This window comes from Fringilla coelebs (assembly GCF_963513975.1).
Source record: "Fringilla coelebs genome assembly, chromosome: 7".
In the NCBI taxonomy this organism is placed as follows: Eukaryota; Metazoa; Chordata; class Aves; order Passeriformes; family Fringillidae; genus Fringilla; species Fringilla coelebs.
Window position 1 is genome coordinate 14511891 of NC_140035.1, and position 23236 is coordinate 14535126.

Genomic DNA, 23236 nt, shown 5'->3' on the forward strand with positions numbered 1-23236 from the left:
GCTTTTGCCCTTCTCTGAGTAATGACTGTATTTATTGGCACAATGTCAACCTTTCATGAAGTGACACCCCTTGTCTTCATGTGAGAGGTTACTGTCATGCTGGAGTGGAAACATCTACTTGCTTTTGTGGGAGAAAAGTGGGTAGAGAGGGCAATGTGGTAATTTTACAAGCAGCAGTGTTGAGTATAGGAAGCCACATGGTTGAGTCCCGTCTCTGCCACACCAGAGTGGGTTTTCCAGTAAATTCTCAGCAGTGGGGGATTTTCAAGGTGTCCTAAGAAAGACTCTACCTCCCTGGGAGGATGCAGGCAATATCTCAGTGGCATGTGGATCATGCTGAGCTTGCTCTCAAACCTCTCCAGGTGCTTATCACTGGCATTGATTTTTTTGGACGTAAATAGTTTGTGTAAAGAGGCTGACATTTTCCCACAGACCATGACTTAAACCTTGCTGGAGCTCATGTGCAGGCTGCTGGTGGTGTGGGTATACAGGAATCCTGGCTGGCTTCCATGCAGCTACCTGCCCTGACCTGTCCCATGAAATTAAGAGATACAAAAGCTATTTCCTAGGAGATCTTCTGTGTTTATGCTCTGCTGGGTCAGGCTGGCCCACAAAAGCCATTGGGCTGGGGTTATTTCTGTATTGGCTCAGTGGATGGAGGAATTTGAAAGCTGGACATCTTTTTATAACACTAGCTGTACCCCCATCTCCTCTCCATGGGGCAGGGTAGTCCTGCTTGCACAGAAGGCTGGCAGTATCCTCCTGACAACCTCTTCTAGGCATATTGATGCAGCATTAGAAAGCAGTGGTAAAGCAGTGTCCTTCATGGAGACAGATGCACAAATCTTGAGAACCTGAGGTAGAAAAATCTTGTTTCATTGAGCATTGACCAATTAAAAAAAACCCACAAGTGGCAAGAGTTATCCTTCTGTGATTTTTTTTTTAGTTCACCTTCCATAATTTTCTGTATCCATTGCAGTTTCTAGCTCTCTCTTCAGCTTTTTCCTGCCCACTCCCATTGCATTCCCAGAGCATGCAGCCCTGCAGAAAGGCAGCACTGGACTGTAAAGAACTGATAGGAGCTCATGGTATCCGGCAGAGGGCAAGCGAGCTAAGACAGCGATCCTGTCCCTGCAATTCCCCCTTCCCCACAATGCTCCCTGCTCAGGGAAGATCTTTTGGGATTGTTCTGGGCTCTCTGCAGACAAAAATCACAGTATCCAACCCCTTTTTTCCCCTCTTCGCCTGCCTGCATCTTTCCATTTCTCCTGGCCAGTAACACCATATTTTATTTCTTTCTACACTGGTGTCCTGATAGGTAGTGGCATGATCTTCTATTCCAAACTTTTAGCTATTTTTTCAGTCTGACTAGATACAGGAAGTATTTTTTAATTTTTTTTGTTTCCTGTGTTTATTTCCTGCAGTTTCAGAAGACATCTTCCTCTTTTTTTGGGTCCGTTGTGGATCACAGGCCCTGGGGTCTTGAAAGCTGATTCCCTAGAGAAGCTGTTGTTCCCCCAGCCTGCTAAAAGCAAGGAGCAGTTCTGTCCAACGTGTGCACAAACACTACTCAAATGGCTCCTGCTGCTTCTTTACAGCTATAGTACATCCAGACATTCATGTTACCTGTTACTGTTCCAGCTGGCAGTTTCACAGTCCCATGTGCTGCAGGACAGAATCTTTCTAATCAAGTCCTCTCCTTTCTGGGAATGTGCACTGTTCACCCTTACACCTGGCTAAGGATAAGATTTAAGATTTAATCAGCAAATTAAAAAATAAACAAAGCAAGTTTGAAGAGAAGCAGATATTCCTGTCCTTTATTTTGGGATGCTCTTTGTTCTCAGCACAAGTTAGTGTGTGTGCATCATCAAAAGGAATTAAAATGTGGTTCAACTCTCAAAAGACACTGCGGGAAACCAACACCAGTTGCTGTGCATTTGCTTCCTGTAAAAGGTCAGCACTGGGCTGTACTTGCTGCGAGAGTTAAAAATGCTGAAGCAAATCATATACTCATTTCTCTTTGAATGCTTGTAGTGCATAGGCTCCTTGTTCTCTTAGGTTCTTCTGGAAAATCCCAGTAACAAAGGTGAGTAGGCTTTACTCCAGCTCACAGCTGTTCTGGTAGGTAAGAGTGAGTACCTGGTTTATTGCCTTAGACAAGGGTGTGTTTGCTCCTGACTGCTCCCTGTTCCTCCCTGCAGCCACACCAGCAGTGCCCACTGGGACAGAGTGACAGGAGGGAGAGCTGGATGCAGTAGAAGGATGGATACAACATGGATCCAGAAAATGGATCGGGTTCTGGCTGGGTGGATATCCCAAAAGCCAGGATGTTGCATAGGGTTTGAGGGGAGGTAGATTTGGACCCTCCATTCCTCCATTTTAGAGCTTGTGGGTGAGGGAGGAGAACCTGTGCTTGCAGAAAGCTCATTAGAAAACAGCTCTCTCTGGTGGGGTGGGTTTCATCTGGAATCTGTGAGAGACAATAAACAGGATGTCCCACAATGACATTTTTATAGAGCTGCTTTGTAGAGTGGGGCTGTGTTTAAAATCCAAATTTAGTTTATTTGAGTGGGAGCGTCCTCAGCTTTAATGTCTGCTTGCTTTCAAAGCAACATGATAGAGCTTGGCTCATGCAGCTCTGATGTCCAGGCAAACCCGTGATCTGGATCCCTCCTGCTTTCTTCCTAAAAGCCCCCTGCACTTCCACTGAGCTACGCTGGTGCTCATGTGTTGAGATTTTAGCTGTAATGATTTTGTGGGAAGGGTTAATTAGCAAGCTCTGCTCTGCAGCAGAGATTATTTCATTTTAAGGTTTAAGCATCTTTGTACATCAGGCCAGTAAAATATTCTTGGAACTAGACATAGAGCTATAAACCTAAAATCATGCTCTATTGCTGAATGAGATACAAGAATCTTTAATAAAAGGTCTGGTTAATTACTAGCATGTGATGGCAAGTGATGAAGAGAGGCTGTGGGCTGTGTTTGTTCTACGTGAAGAAGAGAGGGCAAGAGCCAATTGCTGTATTTGACTCTCCAAAGGGAGAGTTCAGAGAGGATGGAGCAGGTCTCTTCCTCAGAGAGGCACCACAATTGGACAAGAAACAACAGGGACAAGCTGCTGTGAGGGAAGTTCTGTCTCAATAAAAAGAAAATCGTTTCAGAGGGAGAGTGGTTTAGCCCAGAGAGGCTGGAGATACTCAACACTGGATCAGAACAGATACTGAGCAACCTTTTACAGCTCTGAAGGGGAACTCTACATCTCTAGCTGAACAGTGCACTCTGCACAGCACCTGTTTGCTTTAGGTGGGGGATTCCTGGAGCTTTGGGTTGTGGGGTTACTAGGGGACTTTTTCTTGGGATGGAAGGAATATACAGCCTTGGGCAGTGGCAGCCCAACCTTCTTACTTTAGTTATGCCTTTTCTCTTGCAGGGTGTCCACATCAGCAAGAAAGTGAAGAGTTTGTTAGTGCAGCTCCTCCTCTGTCACAGCGAGGGTCCAGCGAAGCAAGCCAGAAACCAGCAGTGACGCTTGGAGAGAATGTTGCAGAAGGGGTCTTGCTTGTGGGCTGCATGTCAGTGCTTGTGTTCTTAGGCTGGTACATATAAACAGACTGAAGAAATTGAAGGAATCACTGCTGTAGGAGTGTCTCACGCTGCCTGGCTGTCTCAGCAGGGCTGCACCAGTGCAGGAGGGCTCATTGTGCTACCCTGGGATGAGATCATTCAGATCATCCCCTCCCACACCTGTCTTGACAGGTAGTGTGCTTTAAAGCACATGATTAAATACTGTGAGTTGAGGCCCTGTGCTTTTCTGCTGGCCCCTGGACACTTTTCTACAGGGCTGGTTCCTCAGTTTTTCTCCTATGCTGTTGCTGAGGAGGGCAAGGAGGCAGAAGGGCAGAGTTGGTGTTGCCTCAAGGTCCTCTACAAGTGCTACTGAGCAGGGTCAAAAGTGGGATAGAGTTTACCTAGGTCATGGAGAGCTGTAGGATGAGGACCTGTTCCTGCAAGATGCTCTGTCCCTTCAGCTCTTGGCTCCATCTTCCTCTGCCTTGGCCATATATCCAGAAATGAGTCAGGAGAGGTGTAGACCCACGGCCAGGGAAATGGGACTGAAGAAATTCTTGTTTAAGAAGCTGGTAGGGGGTTAAAGGCACTGCAGTCCTGTGTGCTCCCTAGTCCTGGAGTAGCTCCTGTTCTTCAACAGCCAGGGACTTTTAGTGCTGGGGTTTCCTTTGTGCTAGACATAAATGCCAGTGTACCTTCAAACACTTCTCTTGCCCTAGGAGAGCTCTGTACTCTGAGTCAAGATCTGAATGGCTTGTCTTGCCCCAGCCAAAACACGACTGTTCCCTGTGTTTCTTCCAGTACTTGTTTTATTTGTCCCATGAGACGAATAAAGTTACTTCCCTGAGGAGGCTTTGACATAGGCAGCTAGAGACCAGCAGCTGGAGTCCTTTCTTAATATGTAGTCACACTACACTTTCCTTTCCTTCATCCTGTTCCATCCAAGCACTTTCTGTGGACTCATGTAAGCAATCCCTTCTCTCCCTGGGGCTGCAGCCCCTTTCCACTCCATTCCTGCATGCAATGTTGTTACTCAAAGCAGTATCCCAGCATGGTGCCTAGAAAAGAGCTGTTTTCTCTCCTGAGTAGGTTCTCCAAAGCTGTTATTACTTTTCCAACAGCAAATACAAAGCAAGTGGAAATGTTGGCTGATGCTGCTAAGAAAATTCTTAAGCATCTATGTGTGCTTTGAAATGCTTTCATCCCGCTGCCCTGCTCAAAGGGTACCAGGCACTGATGGGAAGCCTGTCAATGCAACTTTCAAAAGGATCTTTGGGTTCTTATATCTGTCAGGGGAATACTGTCCATTTGCTATTCCAGGGGCTGGGGGGGCTGTCCCAGCCCTCTCCAAGAAGCTGGACCCTTTAGCATCTGGACTCATTGAAACAAAGGGATTTTTAATCTAACTTTTTGAGATGTCTGTAAAGCCACTGAGAATCTAGATCTTTGTAAACAAGTCACCTTCTGCTGATATCCTGAGAACTGCCACTGGGAAACTGTAATAAAGAAGCTGTGTACAGTACTAGGTCCTTTAGCCACCCAAGGCCCACTTCAAACAGAGTTGTTTGAAGTAGGAATATCTCTGCAAAGACGCACTGCTACCTTGGCTCCTCCTTCCCCTTCCTCAGCTACATCTCCTTGCCAGGTCCCCTTCCAAGAGCAATTAGCCCTGGTACCTGCAGAAATCAAGGACAGTCTCCACATAAATCCTCACTGCTTTTGTTTGATCATCCCTATAAGCCAAGTCACTGTGCCTGATCTGCCTAGGTCAATACTGAATCCTTTTTCCTTACCTCCTCCTGGTCAGCTGCTTGGTTTCAAAGTGTTTTAAACACCTGCAACTAATGAAGGCATCTTTGAGGGAAGCTTAGGATGAGTGAGGAGTGACTACTGGGATGTCCAAGTGCACAAGCCTCTGCTCTGTATGGCAACTGCAGACCAGACAAACTTGTGACACCCTGCCTCTGTGCCCTGCAGCCCTGCAGCAGAGCAGTGGTGCCTGGGACATGGGTAAGTACCGAGCACCTGGCCCTTAGCATGAGAATCACCATCTCTTTATGCCTTCCAGCTAATGGGTGGTTTCAACTCTGCTAATCTCTAATCAGTGCTGGAGAAACCTAAACAAACTAGCCTGGACCATTCCTAAGCATTCATAATTACTGGATCAGGCTCAAAGATAATGCATTTAGGGCTGCTCTAAAAACATTTCAGATAGGGTGAATGTAAATAAAGTGGCCTATAATTGACCCTTCTGCTGACATCTGAACCCTGGATGTGCTGATGCACCTGGGGAAAACAATATAAGGATGGAGAGGGGTGCCTGGGGCATCAGGCAGGCCCAGACCTACCTCTGAGTGTGACCTGTGGAGCAGCAGAGCTATGGGTGTGGATCGGAGCTGCAGAAGCTTGTGGGGCACCTGAAACTCTTGCACAGGAGCCAACAAGGCTCCAGAGAACAAGTGCTGATGGAAGTGTGAAACATGCTGATGAGTTTTGGGGGAGAAGATGTGATGCTGGGAACTCATTTCTGGGCCATTCATTTACTTCCTCGAAAGCTTGCTGTTTACACTGTGACTGCCTTGGGGAGCAGCTGTGGGCAGGATGGAACAAGAGGGTCTTGCCAGTGCCTCCCTCCTCCCTGCAGGGCTCTGCTGAACTCACTTGCACCACCTGAATTCAATGAGCAAAGCTGCTGAACTGGGGTGGCTGAAGGCAGGTCAAGGCAGCATGGGGCTGGAGCATTGGGACCTACAGTCCTGGGGAGTGTGGCAGGAGGGACAGAGAGCCAATTCCATGGCTGGATCCAACAGCCTGGATTTTAAGGCTTAGTGTTCCTTTTAAGGGGGAGTAAGGGTCCCCTCTCCAGGGGTAGAGGGCAGGGCAGAGCTCCTTCTGCCCCTGCTACCGACTCTGGCCTTGGTCATGTTCCCCTGGCACCACCTGGGAAGGAATGGGGATGAAGGAGGGAAGACCCCCTGTCATCCCACTCTGATGTGCTTCACTGTGAGCGAAAGGCAATTCCCACCTCCCAGTACCTTTTACTCATGGCCAAGCTTCACTGAAGGGAGAAGCTTCACTTCATCTCCAGGGAGAAGGCAACATTCTTTTATGGCTCTGTCCTTTGTCAAGGATGAACTACGAAAAATAAACTCACAAACAGAAAGCAGAGGTGCAAATACATCAATCCCAGCCTTCCTCCTCACAGGCCTCCCCTTTGTCATCACCTGCCCCTCACCATGCCAGCAGCTCTGGGACTCGGGAGACTTTCTCCAGCACCTACCATAAAGCACTTTGTGTCAGTCTACTGAAAAAGAGGACTTTAAAAATAATTAAAACACTGTTTTAATCTTCTTGACTTTTTTTTTCTTCCCCCCCTTCCCCGTGCCCCATTACCCATGAAGAAAAAATGAGGGAAAGAAAACGGCAGAAGGGCACTTTGTTTTCTCCCCCCACGCACTCGGAGCTGTAAAATACTTCTTAATCATTGGTAGCAAGAGGATCTCCGTGCTGGGCCTCCACTTTTTGTTTGTGAGTTTATTTTTCCTAATTCATCCCTGACAAAGGACAGAGCCATAAAAGAATCAACCAGCACGTCTGTGGGAAAAAACTGCCCTGAAAAGGGTCGGAGGAATACTGTAGCATTTCCAAACAATTCCAAGGACTAAAGCCTCTGTGAGATGCAGCTTCAGCTATAACTTGCCTTTCTAGGAACAAGCCTACATCTGTTTGGCAATGCCATATTTTGTAGGGTAAAATAAACCCTTGAGAACAAACAGGCCAGCTTATCCAGAGGGGTAAATTCTTGGGAACAGAGCTCACTTGTTAATCCTAAAACTGTCAGCAAAGACCCACTAGAGAAATTATAGCTGGCCACGGGCACTCAAGCTGTTTCCCTCTGCCTCCCCACCTCCCCCATCCCCATAACAGCTGTAAAATCTTCTTTATTGTTCTGCTGGAGTTGGAGAGCAGCACAGAGAGGTCTCCCAGCCCAGGGCTGCAGCAGCAGGGGCAGGGGGAACATCTGATCCATTGTATCTGCACCGGTGTTATTGCTTTAGTGGCAGACAAAGAAAATGACGGTGATAAAAGGAGAACAGCCCGAGCACCTACTAAAGAGGCATATGAACAGGAAATCCTGGCTCGTTCCCACATCTGAGCTAAGTACACGGTTTCTTTCCCTACAGGATCATTATGTTTAATGTCCTTCTGCAATTCAGGCAGCTGAGCCAGCGCAGCCCCTTCCCTCCCCCTCCTCTCTACCTTCCCTTCTCTCATCAGATTTCGAGCCCTCCCTGTGGAAAAATGATTTGCGCACAAGCAGCCTACACAACGGTGCTTAGAAGGAATTTGCCCCTGCCAGGAGTTATTAATGGCACCCCAGTAAATGCCCCCAGCAAAATGGGCCGCTGCAAGCATCAAGTGCGTGTTGAAAAATCGGGTTTAAATCGTCCCTTGGGCAATGACCTATTGGCCACCTAAAAAACACAGGATTGTTTTGCTGTATAATTAAGTTCAGGCCATCTCTTGTGCTTACACATACAGAAACCCAGATGTCAGCTTGGTGCGAGTCAAAGTTCTGGGCTCTTTTAAAGCACCAGAAGACAGACTGTGAGGGCATAACATTTACCACTGGAAGAAAACCTACTTTGAATACTTGGAATATTTAACTGACTGCAACAGATAATTAGCCAAACCCTCTTACGCCTCCAAATATAGATTCATTAGTCATATGAAAATATCTCATTGGAACCAAATGTGAGTCATTAGTGAAGTCAACAGCAGATCATAAAAACGGTACCGAGAGCCTCCTTCCCGCTACCCCCGAGAAGTTGTAAGTGTGCAGTGAAAATAATTTGCTCCATTTTCTATTGAACATCTGCTGGGAAATCTGTTTAAAAGGGAGGCTTTTAAAGGGCTGCTGGTATGCAGGGCTGTGCATCCCATTTTCCCACTTCGAGATTTGTGGGAGTAACAATTGCAAATCTTCTGCTGGGTTTTTTCACTGCATTTATTTTTTCTTTTTGTCTTCTGGAAGAGACTTTCTCAAGTCACCCAGGCTAAAACTTGGGTTCTGTAATATAAAAAGATATTTTGTAACATGAAGTAGAATAAAAAATCTCCCCATTATTTGCTTGTAATTTCAGGGGAACATGTTGGTTGGTTTGGAATTTCAGAGTCCCCTGCACTCAGAGCAATGAGTGCTGCTGCCATAGGGACCCCAAAACCAAGTGGATACTTTCCAAAGTGAAACGGGGCTGGTTAACATCAGTGTCCAGCTTAAGCAAGGTGCAAACAAGCAATGGTGTGTTTTAAAAACTAAACCAAGTGGGTAGGTCCTCTACGGCAAGGTATCTGCAGCATGATGGGCAGACAGAGAAATTGACCATGCTTGATTAAGCTCTTGTAAAACCAGAGTTATTGTTTGGGAAGACCCAGGGACTGGGATGGGACTGCATACTCAGTCCCAGGATGTATCACAGATTTCACAGAGCACGCTGAACGCTGCAGTCCATCAACCAACCCTGCAGTCATCAATCTCATAAACAAACATGTTGTTGTATAACTCCAGAACTGTGAGTAATCCTGTGCCAAAAGTTGTGTCGTGTGAGTTGTCAACAGCAGCATTCTGCATTTTTCTTAATTTGAAAAAAATAAAACCAGAACAACAAAAAATTACAGCAGCAAATTTTAAATGCTCCAAAGTTGTCATTTTTCCTGTGGCTGAGGGAACTCAGGCTGCCTCAGTGCCTGACTTTAACCATACACACCACAAAGATATTAACTGAGTTTTCCAGCTTCATTAGCTCAGTTGCATTCCCTTGATTTTGCTGTTACTATTTTTTTATTACAGAAAAAAAAAGTCACCTCTATGTAATACCGCTTGTAGTTAAAATCCTCTGTGTAGCCTGTGGCAGTCGGGCAGCAGGAAAAGGAGTGTGACAGGGTTGAAAATGGGCATTTCATACCAAAACCCCAAAGCTCAGAGACCTCTGTTTCTGTGCCTCTGGTTGTACCCCACTTTTGGTCAGCCTCATGAGGCAGTGCGACATGGGAGGTGCTTTGTTGGCTGCAATTTGATCAGGAGGCAAAATACCCTGTGGAAAGCCAGGCTGAAGACATGGGGCATCCCTATGGGCATGGAGCCCTGGGTCTCCAAGAGGTCTCTCCCATCTGCAGGGTCCTGTTCCCATGAAGGCATGGTGGCTCCCAGGACCAACATTTGGTGAGCAACTGCGTGTTGGGACTGTCCCTGAGTCCAGGTGTTGGCCCTCATGCCCATGGTGGCACCTGCACTGAAATGAGGCTGCTTGTGCCAGGCCTGGCACTTTTGTGGCAGCAGGGTGTGAGTGGGCCCTTGCTTAACCCCGCAGCTCCCCTCGTTTTTGGGGGTGTGGAGATCACCCAGTTCCCACTCTCCAAGCACTGGCTGTTGCTGTGAGGCACGTCCCCAGCCCTCTGGCGGAGTGCGATCTCCATCCCTCCCTGTTCAAGGTGTCTCTGTGAGGCGGATCTTGACTCCCTTCGTGTTTAGCCCCGCCGTATTCAGCGGGCAGACCCCCATCCCCAGAGCGAGAGCGTCTCCCACTACAGTAGGCCCTCGCCCCGTGTCGGTCAGACTCCCCAGTTCCTCTCCGGGTCATCCCCCATCCTGTGTGCGACTGGCCCCAGCCCATTCTGGGGCTGATCGCCGCTCCCCACCGGGAGGGACAGCCCCGACCCCCGCAGGGGAACGGGGGCGGGCGCGGGGGCGGCTCTAGGACCCAGCGGCGGCGCGGCGCGCCCGGCCCCGCTCAGCTCCACTCAGCTCCGCTCAGCTCCGCTCAGCCCGACACCGCGCCGAGTCGAGCCGAGCCGAGCCGAGCCGAGCCGAGCCGTGCCGTGCCGTACCGTGCTGTGCCTCGCCGGGCCGTGCTGTGCCTCGCCGGGCCGTGCCGTGCCACGCCGCCTGGTTCCGCTCCGCTCCTCTCCTCTCCGCCCTGCGCCGCCCCGCCGGGGGGCCGAGCGGCGCGTCCACCTGCCGGCCCCGCCGCCCGTCAGTCCCGCCATGGCGCTCGGCGGGGTCGGGCGCGGCGCGGCGCGGGCCGCCTGGCCGCGGCTGCTGCTGGCGGCGGCGGCGGCGGCGCTGGCGCTGGCGGGGCCGGCGCTGCCCGAGGTGCTGTTCCGCTGCCCGCCCTGCACGGCGGAGCGCCTGGCCGCCTGCCCCCCGGCCGCTCGCCCGCCCTGCCCCGAGCTGGTGCGGGAGCCGGGCTGCGGCTGCTGCCCGGTGTGCGCCCGCCTGGAGGCCGAGGCGTGCGGTGTGTACACGCCGCGCTGCGCCGCCGGCTTGCGCTGCTATCCCGACCCCGGCGCCGAGCTGCCCCTGCAAGCCCTGGTGCAGGGACAGGGCACCTGCGCCCGCCGCCGCGACACGGCCGAGTACGGCGCCAGCGCCGAGCGCCCCGCAGGTGAGCAGCGCCCGGCCCCGGCCTCCGCGGGTCTGGCACGGCGCGCCGAGAGCCGCGCACCGGGGACGGGGCTCCGAGCGCTCTGCGCGGCGCGCCAGGGACCGGGCACTGCGCGCCGGGGACCTGGGACTGGGCACCGCCGTCCCGGCTTCGGGCACTGGGGACAGTGCACCGTGCATCGCTCACCGCGTACCGGGCACTGGGGACAGGTGGGCGCTGGACACCGCGTATTCGGGAACGTGTGCCGGGGCAGCGCCGGGGCAGCACCGTGGTGCCGTAACGTCTAGGGGACAAGGGGAATCCTAAAGGGGGATCAAGGGGGTCCTACCGGGGCAGAGCGACCCCGCTGGAGGGCAGACATGAGGGATCCCTGCGGGAGAGAAGCAAGCGAGGGTAAGTCCAGGGAAGCACAAAGAGGGAAGGGGGGACAAAGCATGAGAGCATCCCTGAGGTGGGCATAATGGGGTGTTTGTGGGTGCAGTTTACTTCGGGGGTTAGAGAGGTTTCCTTGGTATGGGGCAAGAACCCCAGGGGTGGAATGTGACGAGGTGGGGGGGAACGGGGGAATGCAAGAAATGCTCCCGGGGGTTAGGCTGGACGTTGGGGTCTTTTAGGGGGAAAAAACCCATCATGGGAGCAGATAAGGGTGAACTTTGGGGAGATGCAGCTGAGGGATGGGGAGGGTCCTTTGGGGAGCAGAGAGAAGTGAACGTTCAGGTTTGTGTTTGGTGGAGGAGTAAAACCACCCTGAAGGGTGATGGATGCCCCAAAGATAAGGAGAGAGGTGGTGTGGGAGGACCATGTGCTGCCTGGTGGGAAGGGGGAAGCTGAGGGGACTGCAGGGGCCCTGCTATGGGAGGAACCTGTTCCCTACGGCCGCCCTTGCAGCAGGGTCCCCCTTGGAGATGAGGTGACCTCTGCCAGCTCCCCTGGGGGTCCTGGCCCCCTCAGGGCCCCCCGCTCCAGGAACTGGGTGCAGGGACAAGAGGAATGCCTCCCGGGAGCACAGCCCGGGGACAGGGACAGCAACAGGCTCCTGACCTGTTGCTGTGCTTGCCGTGGGAGGGAGCGCTCTTCGGGTTGCCGGTATAGCAGTGCTGGGTTTTATTAATGCCTCCTCTCCCGTGGGATCGACTGCAAGCTCTTTCCCTTTCCGTGGGATGTTGAGAATTGACAAATCAGCTCTGGAAATAGACACTTGCACTTTCTCCTTTCTCCTCCAAAAGGAGGGTAATCACCCCTCCTTGACTTCTGCCACCTTGCTGGTTTTGCTCCCCTGGCTGTGACTTGGGTTCTTGACCCTGTTTGCATAACTAGTTCAGCAGCACGACTTTGAATTCCCTCCCTTCCCTCTTGAGGCTTGATTTAAGAGTGCTCTGAACCAGGCTGTACCTCTTGGCTTCCCTCTCTGTGAGGATGGGAATGCAGCCAGGTACCTGTGCATGCTCCTCAGGGTACCTGTGCACGCTGCTCCGCTCGAGGAGGAGAGATGGAGAGAGTGGAGTAAAGGAAAAAGAGCAGCACGGAGAACTTTGCATGTTCCAAACTGCTGCTTTGCACAGCCAGGCTGTGACTGCTGCTGTCCTCACTCCTGTCCCCTCTCCTGTCCTTTCTCCCTTGCCCAGCTGTGAAAGACTGGGCAAGCCAGGACTCTGGAGAACAATGTTGATGCAAAATCTTCCTTGACTACAGAATATAAGCATCAAGAGAATGAATTTTAGACTCTCCAGAAGAAGCCAAGGGCATTCAGATTTAAGGAATTTGGCACTGACTTCCAGGCTTACGCTTTTACAAAAAGCTGGGGTGGGTGGAGGGCATTGCAGTGATGGGCTGAGAGGTGATTTTCTGAGTTAGTGCTTCTTTTTTTTCTTTTACAGACTTCAATTCAGAATTATGTTAACTTAACTCAGCATTTTGCTTGATTGGAATATCTTTATTCCTTTACAATGGGTGTGATTTATTTGATTGTATCTCTGTGGATAATACACACACACACATAAATAGCACTCTGTAAGAACCCTATAATGTATGTGGTGTTCTGTAATATCCATAGGGGGTGAATAATAAAAATACTGGCACATCTTTAACCAGCGTGATGTGAAACATGCAGCTGGAATATTCACAGTTGAGCATGTCTTGGCAGAGGAGCTTGGACATCCAGAAAAGGGTTTGCGCTCTTCAGATTACAAAATTTTTAACAGGTTATTGTAGCCATTAGGAAAAAAAATCCCAACCAAACCTACAACAAAAACAAGATCCGAATCTGCTGGCTTCACTTGATACTCTTCCCTTTAGACTGTTATCTGTGATCCCATCTGCGCTTGCTTGCTACACATATATGAGGGAGCTGAGTTTGCTTTTAGTTTTAAGCAGTGACAAGGAAAGCACTCTGGCACCCAAAAGAGCAGGGACTGGAATTTGCTTTCAAATGCTGATGTTAAGCCAGTTTCAAGAGTGCCCCAAGAGCAAGTTTTTGCCTGCAAAAAGCAGGTGTTGAGGGTTTTTTGGTGTGGTTGGTTTTGTGGTGCTTTTTTTTTTTCCTTTTTAAATGTGCTCAAAGGTATTTACCCTTTTTCCCCTTTCCAGCTTGAAAAGGCTCCTTTGGCTGATTCAGGACTGGAATGCAGAGCTCGTGCTATTCCTAAATTAAGAGGTTGGCAAGTTTTTTTGTCCCTGATGAGAGGCAGAAGGATTGCCGAAATGAAACAAGGAATAAAACTCTGCAATTTCTCCTGCTATGGCTCCAGCATTGTTTAGTCTTCCACTAAGGTCTGTAAAGCCAATCCTGAAATGGTTGTAGGCGGAAAGTAACATAAACCACCATGTAGCTAAGGAGCAAGGGATGTTGCTCATTGCACAAGAGGCTTTGGGTATTTTGGAGATGTTGGGAATGTTGGAACAAAATAGCAGCACTCTGTGGAAATCAGTCTGAGAACTTTTCCCGTCCTCGGGGAGGCGAGTGCATCAACCCCCATCAGTGGTGGGAGTGAGGTGGAGACTCAGCATCTACAGGGATCAGGGCCTTTTAGGTAGTTTTGGTGCCTCTGGACCACGTTCCACTGCAGTTTGTTTCAGGTCATGGTGTAACAAATTCCTGTACTTTTGACTGGAACCGCCTGACCTGGGGACAGGGTTGTTACTGTGTGCGCAGAGCTGGTCTTGAGTGTGTTTATTCTCTCAGCACCTCAGCAAGATTATCACAGTGTTTTGTAGATGGAGTAAATGATGTGCTCAAGGTCCTCCAGGACACAGGGAGCAGAGTGAGGACTGTCTTTTCATTGTGTTAGTCTGTGTCCCAGCAGGAAATATCTTAGTCCCTGCAGCCACCTTCTGTTCAGAACAGGCCTAAGGTGGCCATATAGGTCTTGTAGACACAGTATGATTTGAGAGCATTTTAGGTAGCACTGGGGTCTTTCAAACCCTCCAATCGCAGCCAGAGGCTGGGGATCCTGCCTTCTGTTTTAGCCAAGATGAAGTGGAATCAGGGGCTTTTGTGGTGTTGTCCAGCTCTCAGCTCCCATGTCCTTTTGCTGGTTCAGCTCTTACCTTATGTCAGAGCAGGGTGGTTCAGGAAATAGTCCTGCTGCAAGCTAGCCCTAGAAAACAAGTGTCAGATCAATGACCCAAACTGGCTCAAGGTGCAGCAGGGTGCCCAGCAGGATGCAAAGCGCTGTTTCCAGGTGGGAACTTATGCTAAGAGGTGGAGCAGGGCAGATCTCAATGATGTCAATTAATGCCCTAGATTGTCTTGCCCAAGCTATGAGAATAGTTGAAGAACGTATTTTCTCCTAATGGAAACAAGAACCTAGGAATAAAACTTAGTCCACTCTGAAAAAATGTTTCTTGAGCCACTGTTCAAAGCTGACCAGTTGAGAGAAATTTTTTTCCCCTTTGCCAATTCAGTTTAATTGTGTTTGTAGTATTACTTTGTTGTTGGGATACTTGTACTAATTTAGTGGGATCTGTCTCAGAACCCGCTGCTAGCTAATGAGTCCTGCTTTGGAATCTCACTTACTTATTAAAACTAATATGTTTTTTCAGTCCATGCCAGTGCAGAGTAACCTTTCCAAAGGGAAAGAGAGCTGTGAAAATAATGTGGCTGCAAGCAAACTTGAACTTAAAGGGCTGGAGTTGCCTTGCTCACCTGACCAAGGTCTCCACTTTGAACTCCCATGACACAAAAACAGTGTCAAAATAGTTAACTGTTAAAAACACAGCTTGTTTTAGCATCCAGCTAAAATCCTTATTTGGGTAGCTCCAAATGCCACACATCCTTCCTTACAGGTCAGATGTCAAAACCTTCATTTCCCCTTGGCAGGCAGCTGCTAAAAGACAGTTTAATGTATTGCTTGAAAACACAGAAGACTCTGAGGTTGGAGGTAGCATAATGTAACTGGAATTTTAACAGCAACTTGAAAACCATGCCAGTAATGCTATGAATGCATTTTTCATTTCTACTGAATTGCCAGGAAGACTTCTGCTTTTCTCTTGCTTTTATAAGGAAATGAAGCATCCGTCATGATCTGCATGTGCATGTGTGTATCTGTCTTCCACCCCCACAACTTCTGACCCTGTCAGTCAAGTTGGTGGGTCCAGTGCAGCAGTGGATGTCCTAAAAGTACTGCATTGCTAAAACATGGGTGAGGAGCAGAGGAGAGCCAGGCTGTGAGTGTCCCCCTCATCCTGTGCTGGAAGCACATGAGCAAGAGGAAGGTTGGTTACCAGTGCAGCAATCGGGCTTTCAGCCTGGCTTGTGCAAGCTTGGGCATTACCACATGCCAGGGAAGCTGAGTACCAGACCCAGAGCCACAGGAGTGTGTTAATGTATCCACAGCCACTACAGCGGCTCTGCCCAGGGTAAGCTGAACATCTGCACAGCTCCTCGCCTTGGAAGAAATTATTAAAGTGAAATGCAATTAGTAACAGCTGTAGGGATTATAGGTGGATGAGAAAACCACACAGTTCATCTGTCCTCATTGCCTCTGGGGCTTTGCCAGTAGGTGGATCAGGTCTTCATGCTCTTCTGTGGGAGCTGTGTCTGGTCAAGAGCTAACCTGGTCATCTTTTAAGTATTAAGACAATAAATAACACCTTTGTGAAGCAGCTTATTGAAAATAATGCCACCCCCTTCCACAGTCCCACTGGAGTCTGCCGTGGTGAGAGTGCTGCGGGTGTGAAAATGGTGGTTTGGAGGGAGAGGGAAGCCTGGGAAGATTTCAAGGCTCTGACCCAAAGCAGAAATGTGTTTTCATGCTGTCCCTTGGCAAATGATCTGTTTCCTTCTTGCCCTTTGCAGTTGTTTCCTTTCCTCTGGATTTCAGGCTTATACTCACTGAGTATGGTATTTGTCAAGGGAACAGCAAGAAGCCTCGTCTGTGAGAAAGTCCATGTCGTTTGTTTTATCCACATCCAGGAATTGAGCTGAGATAAACAATTCAGGAGGCAAAACAGTGAAAACTGGAATGTGAGAGGTGTCTTTGTGTATGGCTCTGTACTAGACCTGGCTGCAGTGTCATCTGGGTCTAATTTATCTGCCCAATGGGCAGCTGTTGCCGTTATCCACAAACACAGCTGGATTTGTGAAGGCAGGGTTTCATCCCAGCAGCCACCAGCAGCATTCCTGTACCTGCTTTTCCTGGTCATATGTTCTGAGCTATGGAGCTAGGAGAAACAGTAGTTTCCTTGGTGGATATTTTGCATTTCTATTTGGATTGGACAATTCGAAGCTTTCTGAACATGGTGACATCTGCCTTTCCTGCTTGGACTCCTTCAGGGAGGATCTTTTGCTCTAAGCAGACAGAGTAAGAGGAAGGCCAAGGTAGAATGTAAAGGTGCTGTATAAAGTATTTCTGTTACGGGAGGAGGGCTGAGCTTGGTGGTGTACTGAGTTTTTACAGGCATAAGAATTCCTGTTTTCTTTCCTTAAATTGGGGTGAGATATGTAACTGTGATCAAGTGTCTGCTTAGCAGACCCTTTCTGTACTAGAGAGATACAAATCCATTGCAATTGCTTGCACTTCCACTTTGGCTTCCACCCATCTTCATCCCAGCTCTCTCCTGGGGAGGTGCTGCCAGAATCAGTGTCCCTGTGACGGTGTCCTCTAGCAGCACATACTGAACACATCATGCTTGGCTTTCCAACTTGTCCTCTCTGACTGCTTGCGCCTGCCAGAAGGGGCAGGTTTGTCCTGAGGTGTCTTCCCCGGGGAGGGAGCTGTACTACATGTGTGCAACAACGGGGTGCCTCATGGGTGCTGAGTGTGCTGTGGGACTGGGAGGCTGACCATGATGCATGGTGTTGCTGTGGACTTGGGAGAAAAGGAAAAATCCTTGCTAGTGGTTCTAACATATTGTGCAGATCATACTGCTGAGCTGATGTCGTGGCAGCCGTGTGCCACTTTATTCCCCATGCACATTTTCATGCTCTGTCATACAGGTCTTGGTCTTTGTCTGGACTCGCAGAGCCATGGTAAGAAATTTACCCAATTGAATCTTCACTTTTCTGGAAGGATGAGTTTTCTGCCAATTTATCAGATTTCAAATCTAGTCTTATTATTCTTTCTACAAAGACAAATTACCTTCAATAGACCAAGTCTGACTGAAACATCTCTGCCTACTTTTAGCAGTCAGAAGGTGTTTCTCATTCACAAACTGGCCAAGCGTGACCTCATTAAATGTTGAATTGACACCTAATTACAATAACACGTGATGTGATGGCTATCCTAGGCAGAGGCTGAGGAGAAAAGGGTTAGTGAATAGTTACCAGAGCTTTGCTGCAGCCCAGCATTTGACTGCTCTTTGTACTTATATTATTGATTGATTTCTGCTTGGTGTTTTGCCAGACATGTCATTTAGTGAGATACCAGTGGAAAGATGAAGTCTCTTGTTGCATCAGCTTATGGTAGAAATAAATTGTTTAAGAAAGGAAAGGATCAGGAATTATATGCCCTTGTTATGGACTGAAATACTGGGAGACATCAGGTCACTTTTATAAGCCTTGAACTGTCCTCTGACATTGCAGCTTTTATTCTGAAGAAAGCTGCACTGTGCCTCTTGGCTGGTGAGGGAACAAGTTCACTGCCTGGTGCTCTCTGTAGTCAAAGATCCCATTAATTCTGCCGGCTGCAAGGAATGATTTCTTGGTATTTCATTCTGGACTGTAATTGAGAGTGACACAAAGCACTGGTGGGAATTGGACTGTGTTGAAATCCCTGCTTTTTCTGTTTTCTGAAGATAAACAGCTCAGGTGGGATGAGGGTATTTCTAATGCTCTGCCCTTGAAATTTATAATATTTTCAACACCTTACTGGCTGGAGGCAGTTTTAGAGAGGTCTTTGTGCCTCCTTGCAGCTTGTCCTTGTGATGCAGGGTGTCTACAACATTGACACACAGTGCACTGCACTCACTTGCATAACAACATGTGTGGGATTACATGTTCTGTAATATAATGCAAATTCATAAAGCTTTGCCCAGTGTTTTTGCTCCAGACTACAGCAAGATTTCTGGTATGATGTTGCTGGTCAGACTTCAGCCAGAAGTCTGGTCTCAGCTCTCCTGGCTCATTGTAGAAGGCTTAGTCCAAGCTGATGAATTTCTCTTGGCTTGGTGAGGAGATTGAAGCTTTCCTTCCCTTGTTTTCTCCTTGCTGTTTTCTAACTAGAAAAGGGTGAGCATCTGACATCCATTTCTTCAAGAGCGCGTGCTGCTCAGTCTGAGGTGACCGGTGAGTTGTTGTTGACTGGTAGGGTTCCTCTCCTTTTGGCTATAATGAACAGGACTGCTTCTATGGCTTCTGCAGGGGTGGTTTGGGTAGGATTTTGTTTAGGCAGAGATCCAGGTTGTTGCAGACTATTACAGAGATCATTTGGAGCAGAAGATCTGGTTTTCTAGTGGTGTTTAGGGAATATTGCCATTCCTGGGACAGGATGCTGGGTCAGCAGTACAGGTACTAATTAGAGGCTAACCCACCAATCCATCACTGAAATTAAAGAGCACTCTGGAACTGTGAGAAAAAAGTGAGACTAGAGCAAAAGGGTGCCTTCTTACAGGTCAGCTCACTGTGGCAATTTTGAGTTACTTTGTTGTTGTTGATTTTAGTAACTAAAATCAATGTATTGTCTCCTTTTTTTCCTTGCTAGACCCCACAGACCCTGTCACCCCAAGCTTTCAGATTCCATTAATTCTTATGCATCATCCAGGGATTTTGGTTGATTGGATTCTTTTTCTGCAGAGGAGCCCAGCTTCCCACTGCCTGCAGATGGGACCTGTAAAGCTCAACTTCCTCACACACCCAGCTGGGTGGTGGGAACACAACTTCAGATGTCTTCAGGACAAACTTGGTGCCCTGTTCCTTTCAGGGCACCTGTTGCTGAGAGCATGGCCAAGACTGGGCAAGTGGAAAGCAACTGGTCTACCGAGCTTTGAATAAAGCCAAAATGCCTGTTTTGGGCTGACTTTGGAGGTTTAGGAAGGTCTAGATCTCTCTGTACATAAGTGAGGCATGGTTGGTCTGTGGGCATGGGGAGGAATTTGGCATGGAGCCCTCTGAAGCAACCGCCTTGTCTAGTAAAACTCGGGCTGTGGGAGTTGGTGTGAGGAAATCACAACATCCACTTTGGTTTCTGCAGGCTCTGTCCTGGGGGCTGGTTGGGTGTTGCAGGAGGCCACAGGAATCCTGCTTGTGACCACAGCCAGATTAATGGCCACTTGGGCAGCTTTTCAGAAGTGAGGAATTAGTCCACTTTCACAATAGTGGCTAGAAATTCCACATGAATTAATTAGTTTTATTACAGGACTTGTCCTTCCTGCTCCTCCAGGGCTGCCTGAAACACTGAACTCATTACATGAAGAAATGGAAATAGTACTAAAAATAAGAACTGGTATTCCAAGCCTTTGTGAGGAAACACACAGAGTATACTGACATCCTCCACCAGATGTGCTTCCCAAACTGTGGCTTTTGGCCAGATGAGATCTAAACCCTAATTTTAGATCAATTGCAGCCGCTTAAACGCCCCTGCCTGCTCCACGACTCAGTCTTCTCTCATCCTCTTATTCCCTGCTCATTTTAGGCTGCTCATCTAGGCTTCGTAATTACTCCCACAATTTCAGTTTGATGCAGTGTTCAGATCTGACCCTTGGATGTTGCATAGTGAAGGCTGTGCACTTCAGCCTCCTCTCCCCATTAGAATGGGTTTCCTACCTTGCAAGGACACTGTTGGCTTTTATGGTAGTGAAGTGCTTGGAAATACCCTTGTGAAAGGGTGCTCTGCACTTGAGTTGTGGTGGCATGGGACTTTGGAAATGTTTGATTGAGTGTAGTCAGAGTAATGTTAGACTGAGTAAATATTTTGGGAGCCCAGAGCCAATAATTTTTCCTTGTTTACGTTTGTGGGGGGTCAGCCTGCAGAAATTTACCACCTCTCACATGGCTTTTAAACAAATGTTGTGCGTGGACTCAGTGTGCTTTTATTTTAATCCCTTTTTAGAAGTGCTGATGTTGTCTTGAGATTTGCCCTGCTGGTAAGGGCAGGTGTACTGCTTGCTGGTCATTCCAGTGTTTGCTTTATGAACATTGCTTCACATAATGTGGTTGGACAGACTCATTTTGAATCTGACCCCTCCTTTCTGCTCAGTCCCACCTTTGTGACCCATGCTTGACTTGTTTCTTTTGGATGAAGTGAGTTCAACATGAGAAGGCTGACCAGTGAGGGGTAAAGTTCTTGTGGGTCCCACAGCACAGAGTGGTATGGTTTCTGCTCAGTCCTTTTGAGAATTGTGACCCTCATGCTGTACTATGGCCAAATGAGCTAACAAGCCTGAAACGCAGAATTTCCAGCATTAGCAAAATGTGCCCTGTACAAAGAGTAAAAAATGCAGACAGTTTCTTCTAATCTCAGATGAGTGGAAAGCTTCTGTTCTAGTAATGTTTGTTGTGGATTTCAGTCGCTTTCGCTTCTTTCCTTCATTTTTCTGTTTATTCTGCTTATCCCGCTGGTTTCAAGGATTTGTTACCTTACTCCTGGCCATTAGGCTGGTCCTGCACATGCTGAAACTGACCTTTGCCAATTCAGACTGTACAGAAGGTTCTTGAGCAGTGCAGATATGACAGGGCAGTAGGTGAACCTGGCCGAATGTCTGTCACATTCATAATCTGGCCTTGGGTGACAGCCAGCAATGCACAAATTTGGAACTTAAGAAAAGAGTATGGGGTGAGCCTTGAGAGGTGGGAAATGTGCTATAGAAACCCATCATGCTGCTGATACTGCTCAGCCCACGATTTCAGGGATTTTCAAGGCACAGCCTGGTCTGCTGGCTGCTCACAGAGGTGTCTTCATTATTTGGTGAGCTGCCCTGACTTCCAGCAGTGAGATTTCAAGTGCTGGGGGAGGCGGACAAGCCCACAGTGATGTCTGTGTACATCAGTCCTGTGTCTTGAGGCTTCGGCTGTGGCAAGAAGGGAGGTCTCATCACTTGGGCTGTGCCCAGTGGAAGAACAGCCCTGCCCAGATCTGTTTTTATCCTTAGCTACGGGGTGTGCTAAGAGGGTTGAGCCTCTGGCTTGTGGTTGTCAGCAGTATCCTGTCCCCTGGAGCTGATCTGCCCTAGCAGAACTAAAATGTCTCAGCTGACCTAAAAAACTGCTTGTAATTGAAATGCAGTGGCCCCCATAAATATTTAACTGGGTGTGTGTTTTGCTGTGCATTTTTTTTTCCAGTTCTTCTCTTTTGCTTTTCCCTGCCTGTGTGTGGATAGACAACTGAATGCACATTCCCTCCATGGCATCCTGTGATGAAATGGCATTTTTGGCAGTTAAATTATGCATCTTGCTTGTCTTCCATCATCATCATGTTTAAGATGGATATCAAGCTCAGTATTGAGTGTGTGAATGCTCCTTTGGGAATGTTTACAGACCATGTTTACACTGCCATGCAAACCACATCCTGACAACCGGTGTGCAGCCTGCATTAAGATTTTGCAACTCAGCTGCTGAAGCAGTGGACTCCCATCAGATGAGGGAAGTTACCAAAGTTTTGCCCGAGAAATAGCTGTGGATGAATTGGATTTCAGGTTGTGAGGCAGAAAGAGCCTTCAATGCAAGGCTGGAATTAGAGCAGTCAGACAATAACAAAGGTATCTCTGTGAGCAGCCGGCACACTGGGCTGAGCTTTGGAAATCCCTGAAATCGTGACCTGAGCTGGGCTGACTGCCTGACACCAGTACCTTGTGCAAGGTGTGCAGCCTGCCCTGTACTGGAGTAACCCCAGCTGGGATGCTCTCCTCTCTCCAGCTGTGGAAGCATGCACTATGCCTGGAGGGCGCGTAGCCAGAGCTTGGCAGCGACTAGGACAGCGCAGATCAGACTGCTCCTGTGGTGGTTAGGCTGGGTGTGCTGCAAAGCCATTAGATAGGTTCCCCCATCACCACATCTCAACTCGGAGCAAATGTGATTTCCCCATTGTGACAGAGTCAATGGCTGCATTTCAGAGCTGGAGAGGTGGTGTTGGTTCCCCTCTGATCTGAGCCCAGCAAGGGGCCAGTGCAGGGCAGTGCTGCCATCCTGTCCTGGCTGACATGTCCTGGAGAGAGTGGAGCTGTGCTGTTCTCTGCTGGGGTCAGACCCTGGGCCAGAATTGCAGGTTTGCCCTTTTCCCATACAGACACATGCGTCTGTTTAAGCCAGCCAAGGCACAGGGTGAGGGAGACTGAATCTCCCCAAAACTGCCCGTTTCCCAAGGACCTGAAGCAGGGACCACAGAAGTGGGATTAGACACCAGAGTTTGAGGACACACATGTTGCAATGCTGCCTGGAGGGTGCTTCTGTCCAGGGGCTTTCCTGTGGAGAGACATAGCCGGGAAGCAGAAATAGCAAGTGACTAAATGTCACGGTTACATTCCTGCCCTCTGAAAAGAATTCCCTATTTTCTTTTGGCTGCAAAAATTAACTTCCCTTTTCTCCTCTCTGAGCGGGCGAGCTGGCTCCCGGTGGCTGTGCCCTCGTGGCGGATGCACAGGACGGTCCAGGTCAGACTGAAAGGAAAACTCTCCTACTGGGGGCTTTTCACTGTTGTGCTCCTTTCTAAAGAAAATGTGCAGGGCTTTTCTTGGCCCTTGTGAAGGCCAAGATGCAGGTCTGTAGCTGGAATAGGATAAGACTGGCCTCATTTGGGAGCTCTTCTGGATTTTGAGCTGCTTGCTTCCCTTCTGCATCCTGCTGAGCTGTGTGG

General features: G+C 48.8%; 1 protein-coding gene across 1 annotated transcript in view; it reads left to right on the forward strand.

Moving 5' to 3' along the window:
* Positions 1–10612: 10612 nt before the first annotated feature.
* Positions 10613–23236, forward strand: part of IGFBP2 (insulin like growth factor binding protein 2) — a gene marked incomplete at its 5' end in the record, with an annotated part of 57557 nt that continues 44933 nt past the window's right edge. The window contains one exon of the mRNA XM_084209258.1: positions 10613–11012. Coding sequence (XP_084065384.1) covers positions 10613–11012 — 400 coding nt within the window. The remainder of the gene's footprint in view (positions 11013–23236) is intronic.